The sequence below is a fragment of the Trichechus manatus genome, unplaced genomic scaffold, assembly GCF_000243295.1.
Source record: "Trichechus manatus latirostris isolate Lorelei unplaced genomic scaffold, TriManLat1.0 scaffold00056, whole genome shotgun sequence".
NCBI lineage: Eukaryota > Metazoa > Chordata > Mammalia > Sirenia > Trichechidae > Trichechus > Trichechus manatus.
The window spans coordinates 4703449-4715614 of NW_004443992.1; the positions used below are offsets into that span (position 1 = coordinate 4703449).

The 12166-nt window shown below is 37.1% G+C and overlaps 1 protein-coding gene across 3 annotated transcripts in view; it reads left to right on the top strand.

Moving 5' to 3' along the window:
• LOC101359201 (MOB-like protein phocein) overlaps positions 1 to 12166 on the top strand; it is a 48633-nt gene that overhangs the window by 31468 nt on the left and 4999 nt on the right. For all 3 annotated transcript variants that reach the window (XM_023732951.1, XM_004378189.2, XM_004378190.2), the window contains 3 exons: positions 4242 to 4342; positions 7921 to 7963; positions 8153 to 8239. In XM_023732951.1, coding sequence (XP_023588719.1) covers positions 4242 to 4342; positions 7921 to 7963; positions 8153 to 8239 — 231 coding nt within the window. The remainder of the gene's footprint in view (positions 1 to 4241; positions 4343 to 7920; positions 7964 to 8152; positions 8240 to 12166) is intronic.

A 12166-nucleotide genomic window follows, 5' to 3' on the forward strand; every position in this document is an offset into this window, starting at 1 on the left:
TTCCCCGAGACAATGGTCCCCACAGCCCTCCGCCCAGCAATTCAGTCCCTCAGGGAGTTTGGATGTGTCTGTGGAGCTTCCATGGCCTTTCCTTGTACACGTTGTGCTGCTTTCCCCAGTATTGTGTACTGTCTCACCCTTCACCCAAGATACCACTTATCTATTGCCTATTTAGTATTTCCCCCACACCCCTCCCATCCCTGGTAAGCAACAAAGATTGTTACTTCTTGTGTGTAACATTTTTCATGGGTTTTTACAATAGCGGACTCATACAATATTTGCCCTTTTGTGATTGACTTATTTCACTTAGCATAATGTCCTCCAGTTTCATCCATGTTATGAGATGCTTCACAGATTCATTGTTGTTCTTTATCATTGCATAGTACTCCATTGTGTGTATGTACCATAGTTTATGCATTCATCTGTTGATGGGCATCCAGGTTGTTTCCATCTTTTTGCTATTGTGAACAGTGCTGCCATGAACATAGGTGTGCATATGCCTATTCGAGTGACGACTCTTATTTCTCTAAGATATATTCCTGGGAGTGGGATTGCTGGATCGTATGGTATTTCTATTTCTAGCTTTCTAAGAAAGCACCATATCATTTTCCAAAATGGTTGTATCATTTTGTATTCCCACCAGCAGTGCATAAGAGTTCTGATCTCCCCACAGCCCCTCCAACATTTGTTACTTCCAGTGTTTTTGATTCTTGCCAGTAATGCGGGGGTGAGATGGTATTTCATTGTGGTTTTAATTTGCATTTCTCTACTGGCTAGTGATCGTGAGCATTTCCTCATATGTCTGTTGGCCGCTTGAATGCCTTCTTTGGTGAAGTATCTATTCATTTCCTTTGCCCATTTTTTAATAGGATTATTTGTCTTTTTGTTGGAGAGGTGTTGGATTTTCTTGTAGATTATGGAGATTAGACCTTTGTCTGACTCGTACTGTCCAAAAATTTTTTCCGAGTCTGTAGGTTCTCTTTTGACTCTTTTGGTGAAGTCTTTTGAAGAGCATAGGTGTTTGATTTTTAGAAGATCCCGGTTATCTAGCTTATCTTCTGGGGTTTGTGTGTTGATGGTTATGATTTGTATCCTGTTAATGCTGTGTATTAGGGCCTGTAGTGTTGGTCCTGTTTTTTCTTCTATGAACTTTATAGTTTTTGGCTTTATATCTAGGTGTTTGATCCATTTTGAATTAATTTTTGTGTATGGTGTCAGTTATGGGTCTTGTTTCATTTTTTTGCAGATGGGCATCGTTTTGCCAGCACCATTTGTTAAAAAGACTGTCTTTTCCCCCATCTGATGGACTTTGGGCCTTTGTCGAACATTAAGTGACTGTAGGTGGATGAATTTACATCCAGGTTCTCAATTCTGTTCCATTGATCAGTGCGTCTGTTGTTGTACCAGCACCTGGCTGTTTTGACTACTGTAGCTGTATAGTAGGTTCTGAGGTCAGGTAGTGCAAGTCATCCTATTTTCTTCTTCAGTAGTGCTTTACTTATCCGGGGCCTCTTCCCTTTCCGTATAAAGTTAATGATTAGTTTTTCCGTCTCTTTGAAGAACATTTTTGGTATTTGGATCGAGATTGCATTGTATTTGTAGATTGCTGTGGGAATAATTGACATTTTCACAATATTAAGTCTACCTATACCTGAGCATGGTATGTTTTTCCATTTATGTAGGTCTCTTTTAGTTTCTGACAGTAGTGTTTTATAGTTTTCTTTGTATAGGTCTTTTATATCCCTGGTTAGATTTATTCCTAAGCATTTTATTTTTTTAGGGGCTATTATAAGTGGTTGTTTATCTTTTAGATTTCTAATTGCTGTTTTTGTATGATTTCTAGTTGTTTATTTTGACATTTTGTTCCTGTATTGTTTTACTGAATTCTTCTATTGTTTTACTGAATTCTTCTATTGTTTTGTCTGTCTTTTCCATGATTTTGTCTATATTTTCCAGATTTTGTCTATTTTTTACTTGTTTTTTTCATCTGCGTTTGCCTTCATCTCTTGGAGAGCCCTGAATATTAGAGTTTTGAATTCCCTATCAGGTCGTTCCAGGTCTTTTCCTCTACCCGAAGGTCATCTGGTGATTTATTTTGGATGCTTACTGGAGCCATCCTGTCCTTTTTTTAAAATATGTTTTGATATTGTCTGCTGTCTTCAGGACATTCAATAATTATTTTCTTTGTTTACTGATGGTAGATTTGTTTGTTTCGTCCTGCTTTTTTGTTTTATTTGGTTATGTCTGAGCAAGCGGGCTGGGCGTTCTTTGTTGTTTGCTTGTCTGTAGGCACAATACTTCTCACTACCTTGCCGAGGTGGGCAGGGTAGGTCACTCAGCTGTGGTGTAGCAGGGTAGGTCCAGTGGAGGGGGAGGGCTGGAGATGGATCATTTGCAACATGTACTGGGCTGACAGTGCAGTGCTGTGGGGCAGTGCAGGTCGGGGTCCGGTGGTCTGCACCTGTGCTGCTCGGGTGTGTGGTGCTTCGTGCGTGGTGCATATAGGCAGGAGGGAAGGGGAGGGTGTGATGTGTGGAGCTAAGGGAGTGTGAAGAAGAAGAGAGAGAAACAGAAGCCAAAAAAGAGAAAATAAAAAAATGGTGCAGAGGGAGCCTACTATTTGTGTGGCACAGACCTGGGGGAAGCCATGTGTCAGTGCCTTTGTAGGTGGGCGGTGTGGCACAGCCCATCAAGAAGTGGCAGAGATGGCACACGTGGCTTGGTGGGCAGGAGAAAGGAAAGGAAGGCAGGGAGAGAGATAAGAAACTGGGAAGAAAAAAGAGAAAGGCACACGTGGCCAGGTGGTCGGGAGAAGAGAAAGGAAGGAAGGTAGAGAGATACAAGAAACCAAGATAAAAATGCCCCCAAGAAGCCCACCAGCATGGTGGTGTGGACTGAGGAAGGAGCTCCCCAGCTGAGTGGTGCTGCACAGCACGTCAAGAAGGGGCAGAGATAGCACACAGTGCTAGGTGTTCAGGAGAAAGGAAAGGAGGTGAGAGAGAGAATAAGCCAAAAAAGCCAAAAAAGCCAACAGCAGCAACAAAAAAATGGCACTGACGGAGCCTGCCCATGGGGACGGGGCAAATCCAAGCAACAAGGAGCCTGTGTCTCCCTGCTTAAGGGACAGCGGCATGCTGGAAAGCGGCTCAGGCCGTGCAGAGGGAAGAAGGGTAGGGGTGGGAAATCGTGTATCCCTGATTACTGGCTGCTCTGTATCCTGCTGGGAGCTCCGTGAAGTTGCCTTCCGTACACCCTGTCTGCTGTTCTCAGTGGGTGAGGGGTCCAAGATGGCGAATCTGTGCCACGTTAGCTGGTAAGGGACCTCCACTCCGTAGCTCTCTTCATTCTCTGTTCTCCGTCAGTTTCTTAAACCATTCAGTGCTTAGTTGAGTTCTTTATCTCTTCATTTGACGCTTAGAGTTCCAGGATTGACGTTTGTATCTGTTTTACTTAGTTTTTTGGGTCTTTGCTGTGGAGGGACGGCATGGTGCTTCTGTCTAGAGCACCATGTTGGCTCTGCCTCTGAAATTTAAAATTTTATGTTAAATGTTTTCTTTTAATTGAAAATGACTCTACGTGTCTATTTTTAATTTAGTTTTTCTACCAGTCATATTTTTTAAACAACTTTATTGGCATAATTCACATGTCATACAATTCACCAATTTAAAGTGTACAATTCAGTGGTTTTAGTATATTCATAGGGTCGTGCAACCATCACTACGGTCTAATTATAGAACAATTTTATCCTTCCAAAAGAAACCCTGTATCCGTTAAAGCAGTCCTGTCCATCCTTTCCTGCCTTCCTCCACCATCCTCCCAGCTCTGCGCAACTACTCATCTACTTTCTATCTCTATAAATTTGCTTATTCTAGACATTTGATAAATGGAATCATATAATATCTACCAGAGTTATATTTACATTGTCTGTAATTTATATTCATATGAAAATTATGGTTTGCAATTTTGATCCCAGTTCCAATCCTGATAAATACACATCTGCAGTAGTGTGTAGTAGATCCTGCCCTAAAGAAGTTGAATTGCAGAAGAATAGGTGAGGGTCACCTCCTCCTTTCTTCTCAGTTACTGATTATGATTCTATCCTTGGTTTCCTATTTAGTGTATGTAACCCAAAAGTTGAAATAGAAGAGTAAGTATGTATTATAAAATTGTATATGTTTAACATAAGGTTTACTACATAGCATAATATTTTAACTAACCGTAAGAACTTCTTTTTTTCAAAGTATATTCAACAAAACATAAGGGCAGATTGCTCCAATATTGACAAAATCCTTGAACCACCTGAAGGCCAAGATGAAGGTGTATGGAAGTATGAACATTTAAGGTACGTCCTTATGATATATCGAAATAGTAGTAGTACTTCTACTAGTAAAAATAACCTTTAGATTAATGAAGATTATGAATCATAAATAAAATTTACTATGTAACTACAGACCAAAAGGCCAAATTCTAAAGCTTTTTTGATTTCAGTGTGTTTTGGTCATCTAGTGCTGCTACAAGAAAAATACCACAAGTGGATGGCTTTAACAAACAGAAATTTATTTCTTCACAGTAAAGTAGGCTAAAAGTCCAAGTTCAGGGTGTCAGCTCCAGGGGAAGGCTTTCTCTCTCTGTTGGCCTTCTTCTCATCGGTGTTCCCTGGAATAGGAGCTTCTCTGCACAGAGACCCTGGTCCAAAGGATGTGCTCTGCTCCCGGCACTGGTTTCTTGATGGTACGAGGTCCCCAACTCTCTGCTTGCTTCCCTTTCCTTTTATCTCTTGAGAGAGAAAAGGTGGTGCAGGCCACACCCCAGGGAAACTCCTTTTACATTGGATCAGGGATGTGACCTGTGTTCAGGTGGTGTTACAATCCCACCCTAATCCTCTTTAATGTAAAATTACAGTCACAAAATAGAGGACAACCACACAACACTGGGTATCATGGCCTAGCCAAGTTGATACATGCCTTTTTTTGGGGGACACAATTCAGTCCATGACACAGTGTCATAAGGTTCTCAACTTGGTTGTCTACTGATTGTTTCCAGATCAGCTTATGATGCACTGTCATTTTTTCTTTTGAAAAGTGGTTTCAGAGCTGGTTGGTTACTTGGAAGATAATTAAGGACCTGTCTCTCTACCTTTCTGTGTTCAAAGATTTTGCCTTATTATCTTTTTTTTACATGTTTTTTCTTAATTGTAGCTCTTAAGCATGAATGCATTATTCCCATTTCCCCACTCATGAATAACTGTTTCTCTATAGAGGATCTCTAGGAGTTCCCTGGGTGGCACAAATGGTGAAGCTCTCTGCTACTGACCAAAAGCTTGGCAATTGGAGCCCACCCAGAGGCACCTCGGGAGACAGGCCTGCTGATCTGTTTCTGAAAGGTCACAGCCTTGAAAACTCTATGGAGCAGTTCTACTCTGCACACATGGGGTCACCATGAGTAGGAATCGACTCAATGGCAACTAACAACAATAGAGGATCACCTCAAGGTCCTAGCTGAGACCTGGAATTTGATGCGCTACCTATGAACTATTGTGAACTTTCAGTCTTCACTTTGATAAATAGAGATAGATTGTAATCCTGAAGTAAGGAGTTTTGAAATTTTTCATAACATCTTTTGAATGAGAACATTGATGACTAGTGAATTGGTAGAGTTAACTTTAGAAGTACTGCATCAGTTGTTCCTTGTAAGTTATTAACCTCCTAGTGCAAATGGGAGTTGGGGATGAGTTGACAGATTATGGAATGCAGCATGAGATATGTGTTCATCACTTTTGAGTTGTTTTTTAGATGATAAGTAGAGTAGAAATAAGACTTTTCCTAAATAAAGTAGACCACATTTCCTTGTGTGGACAAGGCACTCTTTTTTTCCCTCTTGATGCTGCCTGATTGTTGTCTTGATATATTGCTAAGACATAATGTAACATTGCAGCAATTTCAGAGGCTAAGACTTCTTTTTCCCTATGCCATATTTTTGTTGGACAAATTACTTGACTACTAGTTCTGATTTTTAAAAATACCTCTTAGTGCTGGGTTAGTATGAGTCTGTAGATATTTTCCCATTCTTATAATCCAGGTTGAGGGCAGTGGTGGTTCAGAGGTAGAATTCTCATCTTTCATGCAGGAGACTTGGGTTTGATTCCTGGCCACTACACCTGAAGCACAGCTACCACTCATCTGTCAGCAGAGGCTTATGTGTTGCTATGATGCTGAACAGGTTTCAGTGGAGCTTACAGACAAAGGTGAACTAGGAGGAAAGACCTGGCGATCTACTTCCAAAAATCAGCCAGTGAAAATGCTATAGCTGTTGTTGTATATGGTGTCACCAGGAGTCAGGGGCTGACTCAACAACAGTAACAACACGATGACTCAGGATAGAGAACTTCTATAGTATATCCTCTGCTTTATTTAATCAGCCTTGAAAATAACTGCTTTTACTTTTGTGTTGGGATTAATGATGAAAATAAGCAAAAAAAAATTTTTTTCCATTACAAGCATAATTCCTAACAAGTGAAAGCTGATTTTAGTCTGTTATAAAAAAACAGTTGTCATTGACTCAGTTCTGACTCATGGTGACCTCATGTGTGTCAGAGTAGAACTGTGCTCCATAGGGTTTTCAATGGCTGATTTTTTGGAAGTGATCACAGGTCCTTCTTCCAAAGAGCCTCTTGGTTGGCTTAAACCTCCAGCCTTTCAGTTAGCAGCCGAGGGCTTAACTGTTTGTGCCACCCAGGGACTCCATCTGAGTTTTTAGCTTTACATTTTTAGGGAACCAGTGTTTTCATCTGTTTGATGGTAAATATAGTGCTGATTTTCTAACTTGATACGGTGAACAATATTTCTAGGTACGACTTTTAGAGGTAACACATTCAGTATTTTTATAGCTGTAAAACAAGTTATCTGTATGACATGGAGTATAAATTGCTTTCTCATATCAATTAACAGTTCTGCTACCTCTCTATCTAAAACTGGTGGTCCCAATGTCATATAATTTCCTCCATTCTTCATTCATTATAAAATATTTATTGAGTACTTACTGTGTTCTAGGCTTCATAATTCTCAGGTTTGGCAATTGTATCATGGAAGAATGCACAAGATGTATTAAGTGACAAAAGCAAGTTACACAGTTGTGTCTGATAAGATCCCATTGTTGATAAACAGTATATTTTAATCTGTGCTTAGAAAAACAGATTTGTGTGTAAGCAGTAGTTATCTTTGGGGAGGAGGTGGTGGGATTATTTGTTTTCTATATTATATATTTGGTGATGTTTGAATTTTTACAAGCAACATGTCTTATACTCAGAACAAAACTTAAAGAATGAGTATGAAAACTTCTAATCTTTTTTCTCTGTATTTCTTTCTGTATGTGTGTGTATACACATATACACAAATACTTTCTTACATAAGTGGAATCATGCTGTGACTGTAGATGTATATCCTCTGTATGTTTATATGTACTGACATCTTGTTACTCCCCAGTTGTTAATCATTCAGAATGTTTCCAAAATTTTTCTCTTGCGTATATATAAAAAGTTTCAATGAACGTCTTTGTACATATATCTGCATGCAATTCTGATTATTTTACTAGGATAGATTCTTAGGAGAATGACTTAGAGTATACACTTCCTAAAGGTCTTGGTAAATGTTTCCAGATTACACCTCTGAAAAATTGTACCACTTTCCAGTGTATAAGAATAATCAATTCATGGAATCTTGGTTTTGAACATTATTAAGGTTGATGGTTTTTGTTTCTTTAATCTGTAAGTCTTTGGAAGAAATATGCCGTGTATATGCAGGTGGCTTTGATAACAGTGATGAGAAAGGAATTATGGTACTGACAGGATTCTCTTTTTTACAGTTATTCTAAAAATAGCTGGCGAATAGAGATGATTTTTCATTTATGTATTTGCATTTTTAGGCAGTTCTGTCTTGAGCTAAATGGACTTGCTGTCAAACTTCAGGTAATATTTTGTTTAAATTAAAGCTATAATTGAAAATTCTGTTTTTTTCTGTTTTTGTAACTTAATGTCTTACAAAGACTTAACCAAAATATTTATTTTCTTTTACAATTTCACATGGAAATTTAGTAAACCAAATGACAAACTTTTTAATTATTATTTTACATATTAAGAAACAATTATTTTTAACAGAGTGAGTGCCATCCAGATACATGTACTCAGATGACAGCAACTGAACAATGGATTTTTCTTTGTGCAGCTCATAAAACTCCAAAAGAGGTGAGGATTTATAAAATAATAGAATGAATAATAAAATCACCATATCCTAAATCTCTTCAAGACAATGGTAGACAAGTTTTTAGACTTTTTAGCTCACTGTTTATTTTGACATTTGGATTAGAGTTTGTTGCTGCAAATTTATTGCCAAAGTAATGTTTTAGGAATTCTTATGATTAGCATAATTTTTCATAATTGCCTATTGCATGGGCTAGAACTCACTTTATGATTCACTGGTTGTCACAGAATAACATCTATCACATTTTGATGTTATCTACTGTGTAATGGATACAGATATACCTGTTTAGACTTTGGTTCAGTTGTGATTTCTTCTTTTGGTAGGAAGGAACTATTGGTGATTACTAGTTGATGCTTAATCTGTTGAGTAGAAATGTTACTTTCGAGCTTTTAAGTTTCACAGGTCAATATTTTTCTCCATATTTCTTACCTTTTTATTGAAAGCCACCATAATGATTGTCCTCTCTATATTGGTTCTTCACTGAAGAAATTATTCATGTTGTTTTTCTCCTTATTTAGTTTTTGTTAAGGTGAGAGCATAAATACTAGTAATTGTTTACAGAACTTTTTTCATCTTCTATATAATTTCTTTATATCATCTGATACCCCATACATACTCAGTTTTCCTTAATTGTCTCAAAAATGTCCTTTATATTTCTTTGACTTTCTCTTAATCTGCATTCTCTTTTAATCTGGAGTAGTTTCCTTTTACTTGACATTGACTCATTGAAGATACTGGGCCAGTTCTGTAGAATTGTAGACCTTCAGGTGGCCATTATATTGACAGACCTCTAAGGCTTAAAGACAAGTGACTCTTTAGTTGCAGAGTTGCTATCTGGTGTTCTTTTGTTTGAAAAAAAGATTAATTTTTCAAAATAAGGAGTATTTGGTGTCTGTCTAAGCGAGTAGTACTGATTTGGTAGACTGGTTTCATTCAGGGTGTTACATTTTTTAATAATAATAAATTGAAGCAATATTAAGGTTGTGTGTCAGGCTACATCCGGGAAAACCTACATAGTAGTTTCATTTTTAATTCTCTAAACTTGGCTAAATAGTACAGTGAATGATGTAACAGGAAATGTGCATCAAAAAGGCTAGCTTCATTTTGGCAAATTTTAAAGATGCATTATTCTCACTTTAGAGTGGAAATGCTATCCAGTTTGTGATTTAATATGAGACTTATTTATACTGCCATTGTCACATCCACTTTTTTTCTTGATTAATACTAAATGGTAAGATGGGATAATCAGTAGCATTTAAGACGAATGAACAGTGAGTCTTAAAATTGCAGTTTTGCTTGCTGAGTTCCAGCTCCTTTGAGTTGGCCATGTGTCAATAGATGATGATAGTAGAATTTCCAAATAGTTGTTACATGCAATGAGGTTACTGTACAAATACAAATAAAAGAAAAACTTGAAAGGATTTTTTTTTTTTTTTAACTCTCTTGCAATAACTGTATGTAGTCAGGAGTCTATAGGAAATGACAGACTAGTAACTAAAAAGATTGTTCTTACTGATTAAAAACACTGGGCAGATTTTGAAGTGGGAGAAGCAGGTTACTCAGTACCTGTAATGATTCATTCAGTGCCCTTGAGAACTAAAGAGAGGTATTGTACCAAATAGGGCTAATAGTACAGATAGTGATTGTAGATGACAAAGTTTGTAACTTAACCAGCTACAAGCCCTTTCCGTTAAGCCCTTTATAGTCACTCTCAGTAGCATTATAATTATATATTTGGAAAAATAAAATTTTTGTAAATTATATGAATAATTTCACATAAATACACTACATACTATTTTGGGACTACACTACAGACTGTTTTGTAACCGACTATGTTTGCCAACTTTTTTGCTGTTACAGTTGGTGCATAGCAGGAATAGTTACCCAGGAATGGATTGGAGTGATGGGGAGGCAGCTAAAACAAGGTAGAACTCCCCCACCAACTTTGAAAAAAATCCAGAAACCAGTTAAAAGTTTAATGTTATGCTGTTTGATAATGGCAGCCATAAGCCACATGTGGCTATGGAGCATTCAGAATGTGGATAGTCCAAACTGAGATGTACTGTAAATGTAAAATACATACTGGATTTTGAAGGCTTAGTACAAAAACAGAATGTAACATATTTCATTGAGGGAAAGCTGGGTATCTATATGCAAAAGAATGAAATTGGCCCCCTAACTCACACGATATAAAAAAATGAACTCAAAGTGGATCAAAGACTAAAGTGTAAGAGCTAAAATTCTTAGAAGAAAACATAGGTGCAAATCTTTATAACCTTGGATTAGGCAGTGATTTCTTTATTGTGATGCCAAAAACACAAGCAACAAAATAAAATATAGCAGATAAATTGGACTTCATCAAAATTAGAAACTTTTATGCTTCAACAGACACTATCAAGAAAATGAAAAGACAACCCATAAAAAGGGAAAAATATTTGCAAATCATATATCTGATAAGGGTCTAGTATCCAGAATAGATAAAGAACTGTTATGACTCAACAATAAAAGACAGGTAACCCAGTTAAAAACTAGGTGAAGGATCTGAATAGATATTTCTGCACAGAAGATACATAAATGGTCAATAAGCACAAGAAAAGATGTTCAACATCATTAGTCATTAGAGAAATACAAATCAAAACCACGATGAAATACTGCTTCATACTTTTAGAATGGCTAGAATATAAAAAACAGACAGTAACAAATGTTAGCAAGGATGTGGAGAAATTGGAACCCTCATACGTTGCTGGTGGTATTGTAAAATGCTGCAGGCCCTTTAGAAAACAGTTCGGCAGTTCCTCAAAATGATAAACATAAAGTTACTACTGTATGAGTCAGCAGTTCCACTCCTAGGTATATGCCAAAGAGAAATGAAAACATATGTCCACACAAAAAATTATTCATAATAGCCAAAAAGTAGAAGCAACCAAATGTGCATCAACTGATTAATGGATAAACAAAATGTGGTATATCCATACCATGGAATATTATTCAGCCATAAAAAGGAATGAAGTAGTGGTTCATGCTGCAATGTGGGTGAATCTTGAAAACATTGTTAAGTGAAAGATGCCAGACACAAAAGGTCACATATAATTACATTTTTACAAAATGTCCAGAATTGGCAAATCCATAGAGACAGAAAGTAAGATTAGTGGTTGCTTAGGGCTGGGGAGAGGTGGGATAGGGAAGTGACTGCTAATGGGTATAGGGTTTCTTTTGGGGGTAATGAAAATATTCTAGAATTTGATAGGGGTGATGGTGTACAACTTTGTAAATATACTAAAAAGTACTGAATTGTTTACTTTAAAAGGGCGAATTTTATGATATGTGAATTATGTCTTAATTTAAAAAATAGAAAAAGTATCTGATCCTTTTATGTCAATTACGTGTTGAAATGATAGTATTTTGGACATACTGGGTTAAATAAAATACATCATTAAAATTAATTTTACCTATTTCTTTTTACTATTTTGATGTGGCTACTGGAAAATTTAAAATTACATGTGTGGTTTGCATTATACTATTATGTCTAGCACTGATTTAATTATTGTAAACTCTTCCATGGTACACGCAAATTAGTAGACACAGGATATTTGTTTTTGACCAAATTACCTGTAATCATATATCCGGAGAAAGGTGATTTTTTTATTTTTTCCAATAAACGCTGTTCATGATACTGTTCTAGGCAATAAATACACTAACCACTAATTCCTATGGATTTATCGTTAGAAAAACACATTTTTAAATTGTTATTGTTGTTTAGAAAACTCTTCATGTATTCGCCATGCACTATACTAAGCCAGGAGCCCTGGTGGTGCAGTGGTTAAGAGCTCTGCTGCTAACCAAAAGGTCAGCAGTTTGAATCCACCAGCTGCTCCTTGGAAACCCTCTGAGGCAGTTCTACTGTCACGTGA